Here is a 27,544-nt window from a genome sequence, read left to right as displayed (position 1 = left end):
ACCACCTCCTGGCTCCCTGTGAAGACCATGTGTGGCCATTAAAGAAGGCTCCCGTTGGTGATTAGCTGGTCATTTTTAGGATTCAACAAGCATTTTCTCTTGCAGGCTTTGTTCTGCAAGGAAATTGCGATGTCCTCAGGGATGGGAATATTGATCAAACATGGTTACCGGGTGCTACAAAGCTAGAAGAGACTTGGCATCACTTGTTTGAGAAAAGGCAACATGACACAGTTCATGTTGTGAATGTGTTGTGAAGACTTGGCTGAGGGCAGCCACTCGTATTGCTTTGCAACTGTCTGCCCTCGCATCACCCTTGGCATAGGCGACAATGCAGAAGTCTTCCTGAGATCACACTACATCTGTTGTATTTCTTCAGTCACTCATTTTGAGGCCCCGGGCAGGCAGCTCATGGGCTCATCACCCTTCCCGTGGTGGTGCTGGCTCTGCAGCCGGCTGGCTCTGGGCACTACAGCTGCTGGAGGAGCACCATCGACACGTTGCTCGTGGTCAGGAAAATGCTTCAGGTGGTGCAAAAAGAGTTTCTTTCTCTACTTGCATATCACGTTGTGAAATCATTGTAGTTCATTCACCACTTTGATGGAATGCGTGATTACGAACAGTGGTTGCCACAGACATACTCCAATGACACCGAGGAGGCGGCACAGCCCTTGGCAAACCAGCAGCACATACCCCTGTGTCCCTCGTCTGGTTGTGGCTGCTGGACGCTGTACGGGGATGGTGAACCCTAATGCCACGGTCTCTCCAAGTCTCTGCAATATTAACACCGAAGCATGGCGACTCGTGGGTCTGACCAAAGCCCATTATGCAGTCTCCACCAGGAACATCCTAGTCAGATTAGTAGTATGGGAAAACCTCAAGTGGGGACTTTTTAACGGTTTGTAGACAATGAATTAATGAACTAGTTAAGCTTTTACAAATTATGCTAAAGCTAAATATGCCATCTTTCACTGACTACTATGTATTTGCCTCAAGAAACTGTAATTAAGACAATATTGATTTACCACACACTTCCATTGTCACAGATTAGTTATACCACTGACATTTACACAAGCTCCTTTTGACCTGGAGCATGCAGCAAATGCTCAGCCAAGTTTCACACTTAATCTATATTACACTTCCTGGAGGTAGTGATCTGCTATATACAATTAAAATTGATTAGGTCTTGATTTTCCAGAGTATCTGAGAAATTCATAGCTTTTTCTGAGATAGAGAAGAATTTTGCTTGGTTCCAATATAAAATAAATCTGAGCCTAAAGTGAAGAACAGTCCTTTCTTTTTCTACCAATAATCTCTTTACTGGCAGAAAAAAATGTCTTCCTCTCTTTTATGCCAGTACGGTTATCATCAAGAGATAATATTTTTCTCCTTATAAACGATAGTCTCCAATGCTCAAGCTAATTTTAAACCCCCGCTTATCCTGGAATTCAAGATTATTATTACTGCTATTGATGGGGTTTCAGCAGCAGATTTATATAATGGGCTGCAATATTATTCTTTCATGATTTAAACAGAAGCTCAGCACCTCCTGATAATAGATTTCTGAACAGTTTTCTACAAGTAACAGCAGTATCTCTCTTCTTCTGCCCTTAGGAAGTCCTACCTAGCCTAGCTTATACTCCATCTTCTTCTTCCATCTTCCATTTTTTTTTTCTAGACTGCTATTTCAGGTGGATTTGTGCTCATTTCGGATTACGCTCAGTTCTTGATTCTAGCTTAAGCCTGATTTCATGCATAATTCTTGGAAGACATTATTTCTCAGCTGTGTACTGCTTTGTTCATAGACATTATCAGCAATAAAGCAAACCTTATATGTAATACTACACACACACACACAAATTTAAATTTTACATATGTGCATGTTTGCATTGCATAGCCAGGATTTACTGCGTAGGCTTCAGTCATCCCAGTGTTTTCTAAATTCCTTTGAAATGGAGATATTTAGTATTTGTACTGCCTATGGCTTCAGTATACCAAAGGTTTTATAAATGAAGACCTAAAACTCTTCCATGGACAACTTTTACTGCATATGTACCACTTGTAAGAATATCTCATTTGGAAATAATGCTGTTGAAACAATACAGAAAAAGAGCAAAATACAGCTCAGTTTGATAATATGCTTACAAAAACAAAGGCTTAGCATAACCTGTAAAAATACAAGTGTCTGTGTCATCCAAAACATGACGGTTGCAGTTTTGGACACATATTCAAAGATCTTAATGGGAAGTCTCTTGTTCATCATAAAAGCCAGGTGTAATATACAAAGTTCTTATGAAACATTCTTCTACAAATACTGTCAGATGACCACAAGTTTCTAACAAAGGAGGCAACCTGGAATATTGAAGGGAGGATCAGCCTGCAATCTATAAAGGTGTTAATATGAGAGGAAGATGTGGCTCTGACTCCAAACTGGGCCCTCTCACCTCAGATGGTGACATTCCTATTGTTGGAGAAGAAGCAGTGTGAAATTTCAGAGCATTTTCCAAATGCATTGACCATTTTTGAAGGTTACTGTGTGTTAGTGAGAAAGCCGGAGCTCTGAGTCCATTTGGGGGAAGATTTTATTAGAGTGTGGGATATCTAGCACAAGATGTCTTGTTGGTATTCTGATTATACAGTGCTTAATAATGTCAATGGAAAATCAAATCAACTTTTCTAACACTCTGGTGTCTTCAGACTTGAAAAAACTGGACGAGTCAGAAACTGTAAAAGCATCCTGCACTCAAGAAAAAGAGGTGAGAAACGAAGCTAAGCAATTTGTCATAACTCATTGTCCAGCTTAGCATTCCCCAAGGCAGATATCTGAAAGGAAAGAAAAGGAAAAGAAAGAAAGAAATATGTAATATTCCATCCTAAAACTGGGAAGAACTATTTACAGGTGTACTGGAACAAATAAATAATATCAGTGACAACCTGTATGACCTGTAACAATGCCGGTGTGTGACAACAGGTCTACTTCTTACCTGACCCATGGCCAGGCTGCTGTCACTGCGGAGGGACCATCTGCGGCTTGTGAAACTCGGAGCTGACCAGCCGCACGCTGCCGGTCACGGGACTGTGTGACAGGGAGCTGAAGATTGCCAGTCACATAACCCAGAGTCTTTTTGGCTGAAGAGCACAGCACTTGACTTCCCATACCAGTGCAAGGGTTTCTGAACACCGTTGTTTTCTCTGACAGCTCCGGACAGACAACTGAAATAAAAGCAGTGTTTGTTCTTTCATTGTCACCACAGGACAAGCAGTCTGTCTGGATCTCTGCACTGTAGGATTATATTGATTTTCTGAAAGTAATTACAATAAAGCATGTTATACAAGAAATAACAGTCAGAACAAGGGACTACTATTAGCAGAAATAACTCAGATGGGAGGAAAAAATGCAAATTATATAATGTTATACCTGTTTCCACAGACCCAGAAGAGACATTTTGAGAGTCAAATGAAATAAATTGAATCACAGTTCTGTTTTACTTGCTAGTACAAGTACTCAAATAATTATATTACCATATTAGGTATATTATTAAAATTTCTTTTAATATTTCTCTGGACTATATGTAAAGCTTTATCATAAAAGAGACTTCTGATTTTAGTCTGGTTAGCTAGTTTTCCCTTCAAACAGTGTGTTTTCATCTGGGAAATCAATTATAACCTCAGCATGATGTAATTAATTCAGTTTCCTGAATACAGTGTCATTTCATGGCATCTAAGAGAGCAACGTGGCATTGGTAAATATGTCCCAGGATCTACAGAAGTCCTTTGGCCACTTAGGAGCTAGAGGCCAAGCAAGGTGAACTAGGGCATCTCAAATGCAGAAGAGGTCTGTGTTTAGGAAGCTGAACCAAGATCTCTTGCACAAACATTGATATTTAACTTTCTTTCTCGCATTTTTAAAAGTCAGGAGTGCAGGAGATGGCTGAAGGTTGATTCTAGCACCACATGTAACAGCCAAAAGGTAGAGAGAATCACAACCTGGATCTGTCGAGAGATACACTAGATGGCAACTCAGCCTTTTCTATCTCTTGGCATATTCTTAAGCTGTGTCGATTTCTGCCTCCTTCGCCTAACAGCAGCAAGCAGTGTGAGCGCTTTGAACATTTTTGATGGTGCTATATTCTCTACTCAAAGACACGCTATTGCATCAGGCACACTTAAAATGTTTTAAATACATCTTCTTTAAAAGATGCATGGCCCACTGGAAAAGAAACAAGTTAATTAAATAATTATATTTCCATTAGGCTTTACCTTGCTGTCACTCACAGGAATACACTGATTTCCTGAATGCAAATAATCAGAATTACACACAGTATTCCAGATATGATCGCACATGAGTACCTTATGCAATGACATTGATATTTCCCTATATCTATCAGAAACACCTCTGTTGTGGTTATATTCAATTTTCTCACATGACATTAGCGGCTATAATCATATACTTCTCAGTCACTACCCTTCTATCTCTTTTTCTTCTGTCATGTCTAAATTATGAGCTTCCAGTTATTACAGGAATACCTGCAATTAATCCTGGCACACATTACTTATCCTTTCATCCTATTTTTATTTTATGTCATCTGAAGGCCACTCCATTCTTCCCTTATTTCACTTGGCTCTTGCTGTGTTGATAACAACTCCCAGTTTTGTGCCATCAACAGATATCATTTCTTCTCCTCTGTACTACGGTCTTTAATGAAAATATTGAATCAAAGTGGTCCTCAACTTCAGTTTCTGTTCCACTTATCCTGTGCATCTCACACATGCCTACATCTTAGGAGGCTAGTAAAACAGAATTAAAGTACGTGATATGCTCATATGTACAGAGTGGTGAAAATAATTTGTCTGTTTAGACCTACAGGAATAGCTCCTTTATTCAGTACTATTATCTAATTTTCTCTGCCTCTGTACAGAAATCAGGGAGGGATGTAAGAAAACTTAAACAATCCTTTCTGCTTAAAGCTGTTATTAACAACGTCTCAGACTTAATGCCATAATGCCTGTGCTCCAGGTACTCAGGTAGAGTCAACACACAACAGAGTGTTTTCCCCATAAAGATGACGAACGACATCCAAATCTTTCTTACAACACTAATCTTGGCCCATTGTTGGGTCTTCATTTATTTCCTTGGTCCACATGTTGGGGTTTTTTCCTAAAAATTGGGAAAATTCTGTGAAAGCTCACATGAAGCTTGTTTGTGGCGAGACATTTCAGCAGAAATCTTCCTTACTGATTTGTGCCCCAATGAAGAATGACCAGATGGCCTTTCCTGCTCCAGTCAATACCCTTTTCAGTCTAAAATCCTTACCTTGTATGCCTGCTCCCAGAAGACAGCCCACCTCTTTTCCCCCAGACCAGCTCTGGTGTCCTGTCCGTGTATTGCTTTTAACAGTACGTTTCCGGTACATTACTCTATCTCCTCCTGGTGCTGGTATGACTTTCAAATTCTCTTCCTCCTGTTCTTCCCTCAGCCTGCCGGTCATCCTGGCCTCTCTTCTTCCAGTGTCTCCCATATAAGAATAGAAAATCAGACTTTTTCTTGAAAGGTCCATATACCCAACAACTTGTCTGCAACAATATCCATAGGGAACGCTACACAGGGAGAGCATAAAAAAGGATTACGAGACCTCTGGCTGGCACACTCTCCCAGACTCCTGCAACAAAGGATTAGTGGCTTCCCGAGCTGACAAAAGCATGCAGGTCAACAGGCTTAAAATCAGCTGATGAATCTACCCGCCATCAACTTTTCTAATTGCTTCTATTTTAGTGTCTGAAATGTTCTGTTGGCATTGAGAGCCACAATTTGATTACACACTCTGTGAAAAAAAGTACTTTCTCTTGCATTACTTGTTTTTAATCTGCTGCCTGTAACCTCATTAAATGCTAATTATGGCATTGTAAGAAACACAGAATAATCATTTTCTATCCCCTTTCACCATAGTATTCAGAGATCTTTATCATAGTCTTGTCTTTTCAAACCTGGGCAATTTTTGCCTATTTAATTTCTGGAAGATATGCAACAGCTTTCATAACTGTTCTTGTCCTTGTCTGTGCCTTTTTTTAATTCCTATTGTACCCTTTTGTGCTGGAATTATCTGGAGTGCATATGGGCATTAAACTAAAGGCATTCCTTACGTTCATACCATCACATAAATGAGCTTTACTGGACAAAGTGAGATCTCAAAATGCAGTGTTATGTTAATAGAAGAGTAACTCTCCCAGCTAAAAAGACTCTGAGAATTGTCTTTATCATAATTTCCTGGTTGATACACAGTATTCCCAAATCTGCTGTGATCAGAACTGACTCCCACATACCAGAGTTATTCAAATTCCCATCTAAACATTCCGGAATAATTTTCTGGAATAATTTTGAAGACAGGAATAAGCAAATAATCAGTGTCTTTGTTGGGAAATATTCACCAGGCTTAAAGCCAGCTGTGGCAAGGGCAAAAATCCCTGACATTTTAGGATAGGTTAGACTTTCCTTAGCTTTAACTTTAGCCACATAAAAGCCAAGCACATTCGGTACTGAAATGTCAGAAACAAACTCCCCTGCCAACATTTTGAATTAATTGAAATTCCATTTTCTCCCAGTAACACATTCCGCAGAAAAATATTGCAACCAATTCTAGTTAATGGTCTTCTGTAAAAAATAGCAGAGCAGAATGAGTCATGTTCTCAGTTGGGGATATAGAAAAGATGAAGAAGGAATGAAAAAATGGGCAACATGAGCAGCATATGTAAGGCTGACGATGTACAGCATGCCAGCTTCCTTTGTTCTTGCGTTGGTAGCAATGAGCTACCAACATTTCATTGTAATGTCACCCGTTTTCAAACTGTGTTCTCCAGGACTGAAATCTGGTTCTGCTCTGTTGTTCTACAGAACCAAGAACTGAACAATCACTGAAGGAAATTAGCCATTATAGTAGCACCCAAAACAGACATTTTCTTTCCAACTATCTGTTAAATTTCTTAAGCAGCTATGTCTCAAAACTCCAAAAGTTCAGTCAAAAGCAAAGGCTTTAGTAAGGTTTTTACACGGCAATGTCCATGAAAACCAAAGCTTACACATCAAGGGATATACACGATGTGTATTTAAGAATCTGATATTTCGTTATATTTTACTAGTTCAGTGTTTAACAATACACTCGGATTTGTGGTGTAAGGTGAGGTTTCAGAGCTAGGAGAGAAAAGAGGTTCTTTTCTACAAATATCTTCATTGACTTTTTGGACTGTTTCTACTGAATTGGGGTTTAGTACATTTTAATTCTACTATCCATAGGTAAGCTGTCAACAGAAAAAAAGAGAAAATTTCAATGATTCATCATGACTTTTAATGACTTTTGCATGATTTATTTATGTAAATATACTGTAAATAACTGGTTGGACATTAAAGGGCAAATGAAATGTTTTTTCATTAACAGACAATTTGGAAATGAACAGTATAAATAGAACATAGTCATCACCACTTTATTTTATGTCATTCCAATCTACTGTCAACTTCTTTTCATATACAAATTTACCTTTTTTGTAATCTTGAATACCTAGAAATCTTGCATAATGAAACATGTTATTTACACTGCGTATGACTCACAAATAAATACAAATAAAAAATATACAAAATGATTAAAATATATCATTACATGAAAAGCAAGGAAGATACAGTAGATGTGCTGATTAACTATAAATGCTTACATATTTCTACATATATTTCTAATCTGAAATTGCTAGATGATATATCTGATGATTTTGATCAGGAATACTGGTTCTTATGCCTGCACTACTGGAGAGGAAGCAATATTTCCAGACATAATGAGCCACTTAAGAAACATTTATGAAACTGCATAGGATGAAATGTAGTCATTTTAGAAAACAAAAATAAAATATTTGACATTGTAAAATATAAGCAATTTAATTCATGCCATATAGATACATTGTATATTAAACCAATACTGTAAGATGGCACTGTAAATAAACGGTAACAGAGCTATAACATTTTAAAAATAAGCAATTCACATGGCATTTGTATCATAAAATAGCAGATGTACAATATTATTTACATTGCAAACCAAAGAGATAGTAACCCCATGAAACCGCAGCAAACAAATTGTTCAAAACATTGATCACAGACCTGATTCATAAAATATGGAGGAATGTATGGAAAAATAAGTCCTTACATATCTGAAATGCTGCATTAGATACTGGGTGTGCAACTCCCATCTACGACCACCCGATGAGGTATGGCCACAGTCCCACCACCCTTGCTCACAACGTTTGCAGAAGGCCTGGCCAAAGCACACTTTGCACGAGGCCCCTGTGTCCTTTACGTCACTGGTTCACCCGAGCACACGCAGGACCGTGGCCTGAACGGCCCATGTAACTAAGCTTTAAATCCAAATGCAGGTCAGGGGAAAGTGCTGTCATCTTCCTACATGGAACGCGTTACACATCGACGTGCCCGACTATGATTCTGTTTACAGACTGAGTGTTACCCATCAAATATAATACTTGCAGAATCAGACCACTGATGGTTTTCTACAGCAAGGAGTGTGGGATATGGTTTCAAGGCTCTTTGCAGACTAGTAGCCCAAACAAAGACTCCTATTAGCCATAAGAGGAGTCATAGGGTTTTGCTTTTGCAAGGACTATCAGGAGGTAGGAAGTCTGCAATTATTCAGAACACCATGTTTCTGGCATGGCAGTACTGACCAAGGTTTTGACTGTGCTGTAATAATCTGCTTTCTTTGTGAAGGTTTAGAACTGCCACAGATCAGTCCTGATTCACAGTAACATTCAAAGTTCCTACCAGAAAAACTTGCTGGAAAGTGAACCCTACTTGCCAAGTCCCAACAGAGTATTTGGGTATTGACCATTTCAGCAATGAATCTTTTAAAAATGGTTATTAAAAAGGACAGTCACGTCCTGCCCTGTGGCAGTATTCTAGCTAGTCAGTATCAAATTTACCAATGGAAACTCAGGTGTGACTCCTATGGCATGGATGATCAGTGTTGACCACTGTATTTGAATGGTGTTCGCTCCACATGTGGCAATGGCAAAGAAGGAGTTTTAAGAGAACATGAAGTTAACAAATGAGCTCTACCTCACAATCCCCTCACTTTTTTTTTTTTCTTCCTTTCTTATTGTTCCAGATAGTTTTCGTGAAACAACAGAGAGTTGGTGGTACCAATCACGTACTCCTGCCAACATCTGAAATTCCAAATGCTGCAATTTCCATGGTTTTCCTTAGTATTTGCCAGACTGAAATGCATGACCGTGTGTCTGCACTAGCTGACCAACGTGTCAACATGTGTTGTGACTACACACGTCAACTAACTCTACAGCGTGAGGTGAGTCCAGTGGACTTGCAAAGTTGGTGTGCTCCTAGCAGTAAACCCAACAAGTCCATACAAAACTCTCCTCACTTGAGATACAGAACTGTTCTGCACATGCTTAGTGTGGCCCGAGATCTCCAGACATCAGGCAGCCCAATTGGAGCTATGGACATGGTTGAAGAGATGTCAAAAATTTCCAAACAGACAGAAAACGGTATCACAAAAGTGATGACGCAGCTACGCTTTCATGTGGTAGCATGGGAAAGCAAGTTTGCAACATACTACCAGATGCAGTCTCGACATACGAGATCTCAAATAATGCAAAAACACAGACTTAAACTATTTTTTTTTTTTTTGCTATTTTAAAGGATGAGAGACTAATAATAAATACAGTCTGGATGGTATCTTGAGCACCTGGCAGTGAAACTGAACTGGTACTTTTCTCACCATCTCATTGCAGTGCTTAGGAAACCAAGCTCCGTCAATGAAACCCAGTGAATTAGCTACATTTGTGACAATGTAACTTTTTTTTATTTGAAGCTCTATTGACTTCAAACGAGAGTATGTGGGGGAAGAAACAAGTATTTTATGAGCAACTGTTATGTGTATCAGCAAAGTTTAACAAGGAAAAAAATAAAACTAACTTCCCTATTATACCATTTCTTTAACTAAGTACATACATTTCTTGTATGTAAAATTTCTGGATTTGTCTTAATATTCTGTCTTCTTTGATCACCTTTTCAGTGACTTAGTTCTGAAATATGTAAGAGAGGTAACCTGGTCACACTTAGGAACAAAATGTTCTTCCATTGGGTTTCTCTGGGGAAACAATTTTTCTGGCTATTGTGTTATTAATACGACACAAATTAATTAACGTGAGCTACCTACCAAAGGACTAGGTCAAATAAGGTGAGAACTGACTTGAAGGAAACCTGTATGTTTGGTGGTGGTTTTTTTTTTAATCCAGATAATTTCTCCCTTACAGTAAACTTCCAGATAAAATGGGAAGCAGAAATTAGAACAATCTTTGATGAAGGCCAGTGTCCATGGCAAAGGCTTCATCAAATCTGTCTGATGTAATGACTCCAGAAACTGAGAAACTGAGTAAGCAATGCAAGATCTTCAGAACTTACTCAGATGAACTTCTAAGGGTTTTTGTTGTTTTGCTGATTACTAATAACTCATAAATGATATCTTGGCTCTATTTATCTTTATGAATCAGGTACTGCGTAAAGGTCATGCACTAAAATAGCTCCTTACTTTTACCTTTCAAATGCATTAATGGGGAGTCAGAGTAGGATGGAGCCCACCACAAGCTAACTAGAAGCATGAGAAAAGAGTGTTTGTTGAATAGAAATGTTTCTATTAGTATTTAGACAACTGTTAGTATTTAGACAAGGCAAAACTTCTTTGCTTGGTCCTGTGAAGAACAATAAAACCTGTATTTTGATTATAATCATTTATATGAATACTAGCCTAAAACTAGAGGCATTGAAATAGAAGATGTATAGTATATTGTATATTGCTTTTCTTATAGAGTGTACCTTATGTTTCTAATATGGTGACAAACAAGTGACATTTTTTAGGACAAACTAAAAGGACCTCATTGTAACAAACACCATTATAGCAGGTCACACTATGAAAGCAAGATGTGAAATCACAACACAGTGCAGGCATGCCATTAAAAGGTAATTTCGAGTACTCTTAGAAGGCTGTTTTACCCTTCTGCTATCTGTTAACAACATGCCTGCAGGAGTTTTGTAAAGTTTCTTCTTCTTGTTTGAGGCCTTCAGTAGCTTTGGAAAAAGGAAGGGTAAAAAAGGCAAAGTGCCCTCAGTTACACTTTGCAAGATTCATATCAGCAAAGCCTACTCAAAAGGACGCAGAAAGAGAAAATTGAGAAGTATCAATAGAAACTGAACAGAACAAGGCCATTTAACATTTGTTTCTTCTAAAGAAGGCCCAGGCTATTGGCACTGTTTGCATTTGCTAGAAAAAAGCAGCGGCTTATCAGGAGGAGATTCAGGAAAGGCGTTCACTGATCTCTCTAGCCTGCAAGATTTACAGATAGCATCTGCTTCTCCATTTCCCAGCAACACATGGAGAAAGACCCCTTGCTGTACGGAGGCCTGTGTAAACAGTAACTCACAAAACAGTGATTTTAAAACAAGAAGAATAAACTTTAGATTTTTGTTTTTTTCAGAAGCTCATAGGGTCACAGCTCTCAAGATATACATTCTGTTATAGGAAGAGCAGTACAAATGTTAAAGCTTTTAAGACCATATGTAGTTCACTGCACACACAATTTTCCCATGGCCTACACATATGGCACATCAATTTATTACATAGACTCATGTTCCTGCAGAGGGATTAACGCGGAATTCTGCTGTTATACTGGTGCTGCAGCCTTGAATAACTCTTGCTCAATGACACAACACAGGCCTGGTTAGTACATATGTTATGCACTTCAACTGCTTGCAGTCAAAGACATAAATGACAGAACCAAACTTTACTGTTTGTTTTCAAGTAGATAAGTCTTTGGTTAGTAATAAAATCAGTTAGTTTGGGGAAGCAATCATAACTGAAATAGTAATTTTCAACAGAGGTACTTACTGTAACTTCCAGACCACTAAGACTGCCAAATGAATCCCAATTGAAAAACTGAAATGCAGCATGTGATAGTTTGTATGGACTCTGCTTCTGTTGGCAGGTGGATTCGTTTGCTGAACAGCTAGAAGTAACCAGACTCAATTTTGCAATTACTCCTTTATTCTCAGTGTGGGAAGATCTTGGCTTATATGCTTTGCTGAGCTTTTCTGTCCATGCTAGCTCACAGTAAAACTCTAACCTGCCACATCCCTTCCCAGTAGATTGCAGGCTGATGTTTTAAAATAATGTTCAGATTTACATAGTACTAAAATTAATCTCTTAACCATTAAGTTGACAGAAATGTCTAGGGACACCACCTTACCTCCTCTGCACATTACTAAAATGCAAATACTGTCATTAATTAGATTATTCTTGTAACTGTAAGAAATTTTATACAAACTGTTTCAGTTCACAAACATCACACTGGTCTAAACCCTGACAGAGCTCTAGTGTTACTTAATGACATCTAATGTTATTTTAATGCTAAGCATCCTTTGTTGATAGTGCAAAGTTGTAATCCTGTTACTTAGTGCAGAATGCTTGTACAATTGAAGTGCAAGTCTCTTCAGAGCAGCTTTGTAGGACACACTAAAGCAGTATTACTGAATTAAACAAAAAGCATTTGCACCCAGGGGAGACTGGTCTACTTCCACAGGAGTGCAGGCTTCGAGGTGGTCAATCTTTGCATTTTAGGAGTACCAAATATTTTTATCCAGCTTGCAAAACAGAGAAATTTGAAACAAGACAAACAGCAGTTCTCACCATTCATCAAACTGCACTGCACTGACCTGCTCCTTCCCTTTGTTCCGCTCTCAGTAAATGACCGACCACTGATATGTGGCTCGTAACTCTTACTGAAAATTCCCACTCCTAAAACTGAGCATCATGAACTCAGGCCTCCATCTTCCTACAACGATCCAAGCTTTTTACTCATACCTACATCTCACCTTCACATAGGTCTGGCCCTGTTATCGGACCTGTTTGTGACCATCTTGGACAGGAATTAGCCCTCAGATTTTACTTTGGCAACACTGAAATGAAAGGGAAAAGTTGAAAGATACAACTCTAAGGCATCAGAGATTAATCATCCTCTGGAGTTACCTGCAGAGGAAATGAAGATGAGCCTGAACAAATTGCCAGTTAAATCACCAATTTCAAAATTGCAGCAGGCTCCTGGAAGAAAGGTTTAAACAAGTATCATGAGTATGAGATTTTCCATTCACGGTTTCATGAATTTCATGGGTTTTCCATTAGATGGGAAAGTCAGGATCACGGTGACAGACAACTGGAAAATTCTTATCAGTTATTCTAGGCAAGATATTGCATGCAAAGTTCAATTTGTTCTCAAAGGCTTTGGGAAGAGACTGAACTATGACTTGATGGGCTCAGGCTGTGAAGTTCATGCCAATAACACTAGCTTGTTTTGCAAAAGTTTCTCCTAATCATGAATTTATCCCACTGAAACAAATATAAACCTCCAGAAGATTTTCAGTAGCATTCAGTTCCTTCTCTCAAGTTGGCCACAGGGGCAGAGCGAAGTGGCAAAGAGATTAAGGGGATTATTTGTGGCTGTGAAACATTGTCTGGACTCTCCAGGACAGTGGTCTGAAACAGCTTCACATTTGTGTGTTGCACCAGTGGATTGCACAACCAGACTACACACAGCCTCTTCAAAACACTGTGGAATCCTACAAAGAGGAACTGCAGAATTTTAGTGAACTGGGAAAGGTGAAAATCAAATCAAGAAGGGATGTAAAGTCAGTCCTAGAGTGGACCCCACTATATTCAGAAAAAAACCAGTATTAGTTCTCTTACAATACTTGGCTGAAAAATTCCTGTGTTATTAATCTCTGGGCTCTAATATAACTGAGTTTTAACTAAAGGGACGATGATGACTATGCCTCTCACCAAAGCAAGGATGGATGCCAAAGATGCATAATTTGGTTCAGAGCAATCCCAAGAGTAAGGTGATAATATATCCATAATATCTCAAGATAGCAGTGTCCACATATTTTGTATTTTTTATTCCTATTTTTCTACATATTTAACCAGTCATATTATGTTCTATAAAATGCAAAGTATGCCATGAAATGTGTGCATAATGTGTAGGATATGCAAGGCAGATAACTGCTCGTGCTGCTTATCTCGACATTTCTATTTCACAACTGAATCTTAACACTGCAGTAATAATGGTACACAGTGAATGCCAGATAAATGGTATTCATGCTAATTAAATCCCAAAATCAAGATTACTCTTGACGTCTTTTACAATGATGACCAAAGGCTTCTGCAAGAACAGAATTTGCAAAAAGGACTGTAGCTTATAGCTAGACGACAATGAGCATAAATATTTTACAAATATTTTTCAGTGATTTGATTCTCTGACGTAAGTTATCATTTATACCCTACACTTGTCAATACCTCAGTTCTGAAATGCAGAGATTTTATAAAAGGTGTGTAGAAAAGACACATACTACAGAAAGAATTTCTAAAGTGGTGAAGATTATTCCTGAGCTATACATAGGTCTGCTTCTGAATCTAAAAGTAAAAAGAATTAAGTCATATTACAAACTGCACACAGCTACTGCCAGCCCTGTCTTCAGCTGAGACCCAGCCTGTACCTTGCAGAACTTTTTACCTTGACCAGACAGGCTGAAGGTCCCTATCTGCAGTAGATGCTGCTCATTCAAGTTCATATGCAGTATGGTAGAATTTCTCTGCTATGGAAAACAAATAATTGAAGAAGAATGAAGAATAAAGAAGTGGTTTGGGTTTTTTTAAGTCCAAGCAAGTAGTGATACAAATTTGCAAAATCACAGCATAAAAGAGAATTCTTTCAAGTGCAAATGTTTGATGTAATGAAAAATAATTATCCATTTTTTATTAAAGATATGCTGAGGTTTGGACAGTTACTTTCACTGTTGCTTTCTTACTAGATTTGGGCTTTGGGAGTTTAGTTTTTATTTTTCAGTTGAATAAGTTTAGTGATGAATTCTCTCTCACACCTCCCCCCTCCCCCCCACCCCAAAGAAGATAAAAATGTTAAGCCAAAGACTCTTCTTCTCTTCTTTTGGAATATTAAAATAATGGCTTTAACATAATGACTTTCACTGCCTAACTTGAGGTATGTGACTTTGAAAGGACTGTGGCCAAACTGATTCAGCTGATAAAGCAGCAACCACAAGGTGGATCTGGAAGGTGAATAAAACAGAAGCAGGACTAAACCCTGTCATTCTTCCAGGTGGTGATTCAGATTATTTTTAATGTTTTTTTATGGGTAACTTGGTTTGAGTTGAGCATTCTTTTGTTGCTTTTTCTCCAGATATTATGATATTTTGATATACTTTCACCTCTGTTGCCGAATTCATCCTTCTCTGGCAAGCGCATAATGTCTATTTTTAGCTCCATGAGCTACTAATCCAGTTTCTCTGACAACTGCAATTTGTTGGAAGAAAAGACTAGTGTTACATTGTCTCACAGCTATGAGCCCGTTTGATAAATTAGCTTCTTAGCTGACCTTTAAAGCAAGTGAGAATAATGTGCCTGCAATTCCGTGGGGTTTGGATTTCATTATCATAGCAGTGTGTATGAGACGGGATGGCCCTGCTGCACAACTTTGTCTCTCTGTTTTGTTTTCCTGGTAATTATAGAAACTGTTTACTGTACATGGAAAATCTGCAAGTTTTCTCAGCTCTTGAAGACAATACCATTTCTAATTCCTTTTCTCTGGAGAGAGTGACAGTTCACAGTGTGGAGGGCTGCATACTATTGCTTTTTCACAAGAAGAACTTTCCCACGGCCTCCCTAACCAGGACTGTGTGGAAATGGCCACAGATGTCTAAGGATCAGAATGGTAAGAGCAAACAGAAGAGAGAAGTATGGGAGCAGAACAACAGAGTGGCAGCCCTGGTCCTTCCTACTTGCCTCTGGTTCCCAGTCTGACCCAAGACCCTGTCGGAGAATCTGGGGACTCCAAGTGAGTAATAAGGCAAGTACAATTTAGGACAGGTCAGAAAGAAGTTTTAGTGACTCTGATAGTAGTGAGAGTACATTTGGCCAGCCTCTCCCCTCTGCTCCCCTGTTCTTTCCCAAGTGACTTCAGAGACCAACCCATATACCGTTTCAGAAAAAAGAAAGAGGTGAGGAAAAACGATCATGTCAATGTTAACAAAACCAGGTATCCACCTCTGGGAGGGAAGGACTCCCTAAGTAGGAGGGTGCTAACTACCACTATTCTAAGAAGGAATCAGGCAGTAAAGAACATGACAACATGGAGAAATGGCTCTTGGTGGAGCCTACATGAGTGGCACAACAAGTATTATCTTAACTCAGAAGTAGGGAGTTGAAAACAATCACAGACTGTCAGCTTTTAGTCAAACGGAATGTTCTCTTAGTTAGGATAAGCCTCTTTGCCAGACCTCTCAAATCTTACATATTAATAATTTTACCACCACAACCCTTTGAATCCCTGGTTGCAGCCTGGCCCCTGTCCCTGATGTGTTTATCTCCATGTATATTTGTTGTTCTATCCTATTACATCCTCCCATTCTTAGCAGCAGTGGAATTCATCTCACCTACAGCTAACCTGAACTAGTCCTCCACCTCCACACTGTAGTCACTGGGGAGAGAGGCAGTGATTTATCTCATCCTAAACACTTTAACCAGGAATGATCATTCTTTGAGATGCCAGGATGTCCGCACTGACGGTAGAGGGAGCTGACTTCACTAGTTCAGACCAGTCACAATTTGTAAATACCTAAATTTTTGTTAGCGGAATTTCACTCTTACAGCAACTGCCAAACCCCTTGGTGCTCTAGAGCATAATGGGTCCCAGTGCAAGTCGGGCAGAGTGACACATAAGAATAACAAGCAATATTCCAGCATCAAAGACATTGATGGCTGCAACTTAGTGAACTGCTAATTTTGTAGCAAGGCAATATAAATGTCATGTATTGGGATGGGAATTTTGTCTAGACTGGGCTTTAAACTTCAGTAGAAGGCACAACGCTGACATGTTAGGAAGCACATTTAAAGCCTCACTTTAGGGTGCAGTGTATCTCTTAAGACACTCTAAACCAAGTTAAATCTAGGCCTTTCCTAACATGATATGCTTGGCATTTTTGCAGAACGTTTTTGGTGAAATGCTGCTCTCTTTGAAATGAACTATAAACAACTGTTGGTTGAACGTGCTCTTGAAAACTCCACGTGTAGGACTGTTTCTGAAGGAATGGTGTGAACTGTAGGTTCTGTCATAGACTTTGTATCTTGTTATGATACAACAGTTTTCCAAGCTTTCTTTCAGTTTAGGCATTTCTAAACAATATTTACTTACAAAGCAGAAGATCTTCCACTTTTTTAAAGTGTTAACGTTTAAGTACCGTATCCCTACATACTTTATAAAAGGCATTCTTACCGTCACCTCCAAATTTCTACCAGTTGTCAAAGTACCCCACTTCTAATGTTTCACATCTAGTTTTGCATTCAGTATCAAAAGTCATAGAGGAATTCTGAGTTCTACCTCCAGAAAAGTCAAATGATACAGGGACATTCTTTGCATTTTGCATTTAGAATTTTTAGACTTTCTTTTTTCCCCTACAATTTTTCTCTGCAACTAGAGATTCAACTCTAACTTAAAATACAGAACAACCTTCCCTTCTCCAAAAGTAGTGCACTTCTCATGCAATTCCACTAAAACTTTAAGGATGATGGACTCTAAAACTCATCCTAATGCCTTGAGAGTTCATGACATTATGTACAGCACTTTCTTGTATTTCGCATCAATACCCAGAACACTTCCTGGGTCATCCAACTTCCAAATACACAAAAGCTGAGAATCAGCAGCACATCTATGCACAGCAGCTCTCTCCCACACACAAACTTTACTTTCTTCAGACGCTTTCTTTCTGTTGGCTTCTTACCTATACACTTTGCAGGACCTGTGAGAAGTTTCCGGAGAGGAATGCACAATTAAATACTGGCAAGCATGTGGGATTTGACTTAGAGATGTAATGAGAAAGTAAATCTCAGACTCAGCTTGACACTTCCTCAGTAGATGAGCTAAATTGGATGGAGTTGGCTGCGTAGTACATTATAAAGGTGGGTAATGAGCTCAGCCCCACTAAAGACCAGAGCATTCATACACTCACAGCAACACATCTGGGAGCATCACCTTGAAAAAAGGTATTAAAAAACTGCATACATTAGAAACAATTCCATATTTCATCATCCAGCACATGTTAGCACTGGGAAAATGCACCTTTGCTGCTAGTTGGATATTTAGAATTTGCTTTCATACATTATTCTAAACAACATTTCAAAGGAACAAAAAGGATATGGATTTTCAAGCCACATTTCAAAAACTTATTTAGGCATTCAGAACCTCAGGATCATTCAGCAAAGTTAGGTTTAACCTTCAGAAAGAGGTTGTGTTTAAACAGAGAAAATGAGATTGAGGAGTATGTCCCTTATGTGACTGAAAATTTTACCTTCTCCTTAGTAAATGCAAATAACCTGAACCAGGCAGCTGTGCTTTATGTGTACAATTTCAGAATTATTTGAACAAATCAGAAATGCCATAGTATCTTTTAAAATAAATATGCATGTTCACATCTCTCTTATCTTTTCCATATGATCTGTTCTCCCAAGCAATGGCTCACTTTTTAAAAAAAACCCTCTCCTTGATAGTTATTTATTCCTAACCATGTTCTCCCACAATAAGCTCAGAAACTCTGATATTGATTCAACAGTATGTTCCAGTCTCATTAGGGAAGGGAAAAAATAATACCTTAGAGGTATACTGGTAATAAACAAATGCCAAAATGGATTAGACAGCATTCCTCCTCTCTGGGTATTAATCAGTTTTAGCATCTATTTACTGTTGTGTATAAAGCAGAAGTTACCCATTTTATATATACCTGCCTGTTTTATTGCTCATATTTGTCATTCCCGCGTATATCGTATATATATTACTAGCACTCTTTTTTCAAGGATGGGAGGCCAGTCTTACTCAGTGGACAGTCTTTAAAATAATCTGTTTGCAATGAAAACTCTTTTCTAATCCTGGTCTACAGTTCTGATTTTGCTCTTCCTTATCTAAGTAAGTAGCAACAAATATTTTTAGAAAAGTATCAAAAAGACAACACCTCACAAAATCACATGATTCCACTACATACTCTTCTCCCCTGGGGAAGAGGATGGAAGGACAAACAATACATGACAGGGTGTTATTCTGTCATTTTATGTTCTGCTAAAAGGCTGTTTGTTAACGTGATAGGTGTTGTACAAGAATCTACACAGAATATATTAGCATGGCTTTACTTATTGCTTCAAGAGTTGTCATTAGACAGTATTGCTAGGGAATAATTATCTAGAAAACAACTAGCTTAATGTGAAACTTTCTGCTAATGGAAAGTTAATTTTGGGCCTACGAATTCACAAAAGTGCAATAAATGTTTGTTAATGATAACCTGGCAACTATCTCTCTGGTCTTGAGAATTTATATATTTTATTACCATTCTTAGTACAGGATAACTTACAAGGTTCATGTGGGCATTCTGGCATATAGTTCAGGTGAAGATGGCACAGAGGTTTTGCATAATTGGGCTAGGAGCAAAAAACTCAAAAGCTTTTCTAAATCACAGTCCTAACAGCATCCAGGAGCTGTGATTGGCAATGCTGTTATCATATGTAAAGGGTTCAGACATCAGAAGGAAGAGATTTCCAGAACTGCAGTAGTCCCCGTTCTTGACAGTCACCATGGCTACTGTATCAAGCCTTTATTTATCCTGGAATATGCTTATCTATCCTTCTGCCACATGGTTTGATTCAATTTATTTTGGCCAATGCAAAACTCTGAAAAGCAGCACAAACTAAAAGATTTAAGACACAGCACTTGGGCTGGAAAGAGCTTAATTCAGTGGGATCAATCTCACTTATCTTGGCCATCTTAAAGAATAGGTATCTAGTCTAAGTCTGCCATCTGTGGTCACTGAGAAAGGTAAGCAAACTCAGGGATTTAGGTAGCCTCATGCTGTGTCTAGAGCAGAGGGGACAAGTGCCTGAAGCACTTACCTGTCCCCCAGTCTTCAGAGGAAACTTGATTCTCGCAATGCTAAAGCTGAAGTGGTCCAGAAAGCTGAATGCAGAAGCGAGCATTGTTGTAGTCGAGGCAGCCAACGTGTCCCTCCTGATGACCTTTCACTGCTAGCCATAAAGCATGGAAGACACTTGATTCTCTGAAATTCTGTGTCTTCTCTTTTAGTCTGAAATAAAACATGTTCAGCCTCACTCTGCCTTTGGAAACTAAAATCCCAGGAGCAAACAGCCGGTTTAACATCTGCCTCCACTGATCCTTTTGTTAAGGCTGCCAGCAACATTGCCACTTTGCATCACTTGATGTATTGGCATCTCTAATGTGAACCCCAGCCCACAGGGAAGGAGACACTGAGATGCCTCATGCTGCTTTTCAGAGGCCATTTGTTGCTATAGTGACACTGCGATACTAACCTGGACAGCAGATAACTGGAGGTCAGCCTTTCTAAGCCACAGGAACAAGTAAGCATCTGCAGAGGTGAATGATCCGTCACCTATGATTGAATTGCTACATTCCCCAGTTTCACTGGTTTGCTTGCTTTCATGCATGATTAATAGCCAAGCCACAAAAGATCAATCATATATATGAGGTTAAACAGTTTACAGATTTTTGTTGTAAGGCTGCTCATGCATTGCAAATTAGTAACATTGTTAAGGAGTAACTCCTAGCGGCAGGGATAAATTTAGTGCTTGGGAAAGTTAAAAACATGCCATGGACTTTTAAGGCACTGACTTCTCCACCCAAATCCACTAGTGACAACTTGCACTGTGGTCTTCTCTAAGGATGTGAGTGCCTGCCATGTCACTGTAGCAGTTTTGTCTTTGCTGCAAAGAAGAGTAAGAGCAGCCCTTCAATCTAAATTATTCCTTAGATATAAGCAGCCACGTCAACAACAGATGCTAATAAGAACAATAACAGGAATTACTCACTATCTATATCACAAAGAGGGTGCTAACATAAGGAAAGTGAAGGTCTTTTGAAGAGCAGATGCCTGGCCAAGAGCAGGAAACAGCATGAAGAAGATGGAATTATGAACTGTAGCAGGAGCCCATCAAGTCCTGCCTGTTGAGTCTCGTGCACACTCAGCATCTTCAATTCATCCACAGTCTCTACTGTCACTGGCACCCTCAGTCCCAGTAAATTGCTATGAATAATGTATTACCTTGAAGGAAGGGAACCAACTGTTACTGAGTTTGACAAGCTTTTTCATGCTTCTTGTTTTGCTGCTAATTTAAGCATGTTGCTATTTCCAATATTTCACATGTGTAATTTTGCAAAAGATCACCAGAACTCAAAAACGAAGCCAGAAGCTCTGAGACTGCATTAGGACAGGTAATTAGCATCTGAAGAATCTGAAAGCTGTCCAGCAACTGATGCAGCTTTCATACTCATTTGCAATTCAACACAGCAGTTTTGGGTGGTATTTTTTTTTTCCTTCATTTTTAATCGTCTGGGAGAAGGATCTATTCAGAGGAAGAAATATATAATGTGAAATCAGTTAGCAGAGTTTAAGCCTCAGTGCAGTGCTATGATACTTCCAAATGCATGCAACATACCATGGTTCTGCCCTGCTTGATTTATACAGAAAAAAATGGAAGAGGGATGTTAATGGAAAACAGAAAAAAGGTGGTTATACATCTGATACCTCTGCTGAGCTTAGTAGGGAACACTGTAAGCACAGGAGGAGATAGCATTGTAAAATGGCATATGCACACACATGAACCTCAGTAGGACCTGCTAATGACTCAGCTGCAAGCATTTCTTCTTCAGAATAGGCAATTCCCATAGAAGATTTCCAAGGTTTTAAAAGCTTTGGTTTTTTTGTTTGCAGAGGCATGTTTCCAGGCTCCAAAATGCCTTTCAAAACAGACTCAGATCTGAAACTGGATGTGGGAATGAGCAGTGAAGCCAAAAGCACAACCACAGCTAATGACTATTGGTTCTTTGGAATTAAAAAAGAAATATTCTGCAGGATCCTGCAAGAAAACCACAGTTTGAGAGTCCTGGCTTAGCAGCAATTCTTCCGTGCAGTGGCTTTTGTCTTTGAATGGCAGATATTACCAGAGTGATGTAGAACAAAATTTATCCACCACTCTGCCATCACTATTTCCTTCTTACTCTAAGTTCCTGAACTCTATGCACTGCATCACAGAAGAGACTGTATGACAGGGAGCTTCAAGCAGATGGAAAAATCTGACACAAGATCTGTAAAAAGTGATCTGAGGGAATGACTGCTGCCTCTGTTTACTTAGGCCTGATGATTTTGCACAAGAAGCTGGCCACTGGGTCTGCCTCTGTGGTCAGTCCATGGTCTCTGGTCTCTCTGAGCCTGGAGCAGAGGGAAACTGCACAGAACAAGTTTGCAGCAAAGAGACTGATGACCCCAGCTAGGGTCTTCACATCATCCTTCCTTTGCCCTGTACAGGTAATATACAGTAGATTGCCTCTCTGTTTTCAGAGAGGAATGGTTTTGTACAGGAACTCAAGACAGCAGATGTTGCTACTTGCAGCTATGTGAAGAAACACAGGCATGTAAATTCTTAATTAGAGAAACAAAAGATCATCTGTTTTATAGCAAGAAAAATATTAGAAGAAAATTCCAACTATAGTATGTTATTTCTGCATCCATTTCAGCGCCTCTAACCTCTCCACTTCATTATCCCAAGGTGTAAAATCTCTGAGAACCTTTTTATTTATGAAGACAATGCCAGGCAAATGAGAAAGTTTTCCCTGTCACTAAAAGGAAGTTTTGTTGAAGAAATGTTGAGTCTGACTACCATCTAATTGACTTCACAGCATTAACCTTGATAATAAATTTCATTTCACTTCATAAAGGTGTCCAACAAAATAAACTTGCAACCTACTATTAAAGGCAGAAGATACAACTACTAAGTTAAAGAGTGCTGAGAATGTGTTTTACACTTTTCTCACTAAGATAGAAAAATGTCCCTAGAGAGCCCACACATTTTTATTAACTTCCTTTGTCATAAACACAGAAACAAATAACACAATACTTAGCATCAGTGCTGAAGTTCTGGACACATTACCTTTACACAAGCTTATAAAAAGCAGGGACTGTACATTCTTATACAGTAAATCTACTCCAATTTGGGGAGCTAGATGATTTATTTGCAAACACTGCCATTGTCTCCATGGTGATGCTGACACCAATTTTCAGTTTTTGCACTGATCTCTGCAATTATGAATTTCCTTATAGAATAAACAGTCACTTGAGAGGATGAGGATGGCGATACAAAACTCTTCAGATTGCTTCTCCAATTTGCTAGCAGAATTAGCATTTATCCATCACTTCTCATGAAAATGTTTCTATAGATATACCAACATTAGCCACAGAATTAACCTAGACTTTTCCTATTGGCAACTGTGAGAGACAGGTTATTGAGCTACAAGCTTTTGGTCTGAACCTCCATGTTTGTTCTCTTCACAGAGGACTATGGGTCGTGAGAAGAGAAAAAGCATTTGGCCAAAGAGACTGGTACTATGACATCAGCACCTACTGAACAGTGAGGATGTGCCAGTGAGTCAGAATGAAATCTCAATCTATCAATAGTTATTTGAAAAAATTTCACTCTAGGGAACTAGGTAATGACATCAAAACCACAGCTTTATTAGCTAGGAAGTGGTGTTCCCCTTCCAGTGGTGAAACATGAACTTTTTTCCATTTATGATTCTTGCATGTCTTACTGATGTTCCCAGGAAAAAAAAAATGCATGCTACATCCTGTTTATGTGCTAACCAATGGCTATAGGCTAAAACTTGTCATCTTATGCAGAAAATTCTCAGACTTCTAGTTTAGATGGAAATTCTGCAACCTCAAGCTCAAACAGTTTCTGTTAAGTCATTTTTTCAGATAGGGAGTAGAGCTGCAGATGCTGTTTATCAAGGTACATAAAAGATTAACTCCTCCAATCTCAAGGATGCTCTAATATCAATAGAAGAAATCTTTAACGTCAGTGTTCCTCTAGAAAGCAAGGGAATGTCCATTTATGTAAGTTTCTGCTAATTCCTGTATGTTAGGAAAAAATTCTTCACCAAAAGGACTGTCAATCACCAAAACAGGCTGCCCAGGGAAGTGGCTGAGTCACCATTCCCGGAGGGATTTAAAAGACGTGTAGATATCGTGCTTAGGAACATGGTTTAGTGGTTGGACTTGGCAGTGCTAGGTTAACAGTTGGACTTGATGATCTTTAAGGTCTTTTCCAACCAAAACAATTCTATGATTCTATGATTCTATGATTCTATCTACCCTCTTCAGGCAAGAAAAAAACCACACCTGCATAGTAAGTTCAGATGTCCTCTACATGCTGAAGTCTGTAAATGTTCAAGATGATAGTGATTTTTCATCCAGGAAGGCTTCATGGAAAGGAAGCTTGAAACATGTTCAGCATAGGCTAGCAGCACCACACTAACTTGTTCCCACTCAAACATGGGCGACTAGTCAAAGGGGAGAAATACAGCACTGTCATTCCCTCCACTGAAAGATCTAACTGGATAATTTGGACATGTGGTGAAAGTTATTTACTTATTTTCAAAAGGTGCCTCAAGTTATGACTACAAAATCCCTAAGTAAACTCTAATTTCTGGTCTGGATTATAGAAATGCAGAGCTTCTCACATCTAGTGCTGTTGAGAGTCTGATCTTTGATTTCAGTGAGCTTTGATCAGTCCCACCTAAAGCTAAGCCACTTCGGAATCACTGCACAAGTGTTAACTAACAATCTGCAAGATCTAACATCAGCCCACTTCAGTACAACCCTAAAGGAAGCACATCTGCAGAGGAAAATTGACTGCTATTATTTTTTAAAAGCAAAACCTGAGAAATAAACAATGCCTGAAAATATGCCTATTAGGGGACAGATCCACATCTTGTTTCAATTGGATTCATTGAAGACAATACAGCTATGTTGATTTTCAACAGCAAAGAACTGACCTTTTTTAAAAAAAATGACATGGACTCATCTAAATCTTGAACTGCCATTTGCATTAAACCTGGGAAAGTATTGCCTTCCCCTTTTCAGTCTTTTTTTGGTCTACATTAGATAGAGCAGGGGACCTTTAGCCAATCCAGCAACAGAGGAAATTTTCAGATGAGCATCATTAATAAGAGATAGGAATTTCAATAATTCAACTAGAGTAGGAGCACAACTCCTATTACAAAAATGTGGAAAACCATTATCCAGAGACCTTCCAGTGACTGCTGGAATTCCTCAGATTAAGTTTTCACAAGATAAAATTTTTCTTAAAAGTCCAGGACTTCTACCAAAAATCAGTTTGGCTGATAATTTGGTTGGAAACAAGCCACACTGAACAGAACTTGTATGTTTGTCAACATATTGATCTTCTACACTTTGTTTGCTTTGTCCTGGAAAGACTGGACATACGGCACTGTAGGACAAATACTGAACATTATTTTATATAAGCAAGACAATGCTCATCTAAAGCTTTAGCATAAACATCAGGTAAAGAGATTTACCAAAGTGTTTTTTACTGTAAAATATTGATATTTTTGTTGCCAAAAAAGTCAAAAAATGACTTTCTTCCCACTTGTATAACAACAAGGTTTGATAGGTAGAACATATGAAATATACAGTAGCTTCTGAAAAGCTATCTAAGCTCACTCAGCTTACAGTATGTGGAATGTAATTATCCAGAAAGTGAAATATGTATAAAAATAGGTAAAATTCCTACAATATTTGTATTGAATTATAATTCCTCCTGCCAGGAAGGTTACAACAGGTCTACAGTATATGTATGAAATGTTTGTTCATAAAGTTAAAAAACATCATTACCTTACTGAAGAACACATTAAATGTAGGAATGCATAATCAGAACTGACTCTCAATTCTGCTTAGCTGGTGCAAATCTACAGAGAACCATCATCCTTTCTGCACAAAACAAAACCAACCTCTAATTTTAGAGTTGGGAGTGTTTTTGTTTGGTTTGGTTTTGTTTGTCATAGAGGGGCCAGACTGAAGTTTATGAAAGAAATTCCTCTGGAAGTGGAAGTACGTTGTTTAATTTTTTTTTCCCTATCTCCACTTTGTTTACTGACAGCATTCACCCACCTTTTAAAATGATTATTGCCTGACATTACATGGAGCTTTTACTGCTTGTTCAGAACAAGACAGTGAAATAGAAAGAGCCTCCAACTCCCCTGTCATGACCCAGTTCTGGGCTTGTGCTTTTTTGACGAGTCTTTGATCTGCAGCAGGCCTCATAGGCTAGTCTCCCGGAGGAACATGGTGCCAATGTTGTAAGAAACCTTTCTCACTCTGGCAGATGTGATGGAGGGTTTTGGCGGCTTCTGACCACTTCTGACCTCGAGGAAGTAACAGATCCCAGGAATTTCCTTTGGAAAGTTTTCTGGAAGCTCTTCACGGGAACGTGGGATAAAAATAAAATTTTCTTCCTTTTTCAAAAGCCTAGGAAAAAAAACCAAAACAGAGGGATATAAAAAACTGTAAAACACAGTCCAGAAACATATTTTTGGAAGACATTTATCCTATGTGGTCCCAAATAAAAAACGAATTAAAAGTATTATGTAACATCTACAAAAATCCTAAGCTAGGATCCGTAGCTGATATATATTAACTTAGCATCATCAACTTCAAGGAGCTCTGCTGACTACGATCAACTGAGGAGACGGCCCAAATAAACACATTCTCTGAAAATCAGTGTCAGCACTCAGAAAGTCATGTATCAGAACGGGAACCAAACTCAAAATTATTATTATCTGTAATGTATCATTTGGCTCACTTAAAACACTCCAGTCTGGCCACTTGTGCAGAAATGAACATTTCAAGAGTGATGACCACCACCAGATCTCCTCCTGGAAAGTAGGTATGAAGGTGACAGTGCTTGGGAGCTCTCACAGGTTAGAAGCAGGGTGGTCAGTTTGTGCCCTTCTCATGCTCAGTAGTATTGTATTTCATAAATTAAGTTCAAATACAGCAAATTCAGATTCAACAAAAAGCAAAATAAAATCTAACATTATTTGTCAAATGTACCCATGGGTTTCTGGCCACCTGGTTGGAGTCAAAAAGGGATCCAGGTTCACGGGAGCCATGAAGCCATCCTCCAGGCATGCCCACACAAGTGGTACAAGATCACAGACCTGACTATACTTTGCCATTTTTCATCTTCCTCCATAATGGAGAAATCTCTGTCTGGCTACATCTGAAAGTTTAGCGCCTCTTTATCAAGTATCTCTCCTGAAATTAATTGGACTTGTAAAATAAAGAAAACAACTCTACACATTTTCTTTTTGTTTCCAGTAAATAAAGTTAGGGGTACTCAGTCCCTTGCAGCACTGAAAAGACCAGTTTTGAGGTAATGGTAAATTCGGAGCACAGCTGGATATATGAAAGTAGTCTTTATCTTTTCCTCTCTCAAGATATTTATTCTTTCTCTCAATCAGTCTTATATGAAGTTCAAAAACATCAGTGGGA

The 27,544-nt window shown here is 38.8% G+C and overlaps 1 protein-coding gene across 1 annotated transcript in view; it reads right to left on the bottom strand.

Annotated features, from left to right (window-relative positions):
- Window positions 1-7,320: 7,320 nt before the first annotated feature.
- The window catches only part of GUCY1A2 (guanylate cyclase 1 soluble subunit alpha 2), a 180,249-nt gene continuing 160,025 nt past the window's right edge, over window positions 7,321-27,544 (bottom strand). The window contains exon 8 of the mRNA XM_075742300.1: window positions 7,321-26,518. Coding sequence (XP_075598415.1) covers window positions 26,311-26,518 — 208 coding nt within the window. The 3' untranslated portion in view covers window positions 7,321-26,310. The remainder of the gene's footprint in view (window positions 26,519-27,544) is intronic.

This window comes from Balearica regulorum, chromosome 1 (assembly GCF_011004875.1).
Source record: "Balearica regulorum gibbericeps isolate bBalReg1 chromosome 1, bBalReg1.pri, whole genome shotgun sequence".
Classification (NCBI taxonomy): Eukaryota; Metazoa; Chordata; class Aves; order Gruiformes; family Gruidae; genus Balearica; species Balearica regulorum.
The sequence above is the reverse complement of the archived record's forward strand: the minus strand, read 5'-3'. Positions and strand labels throughout refer to the sequence as shown.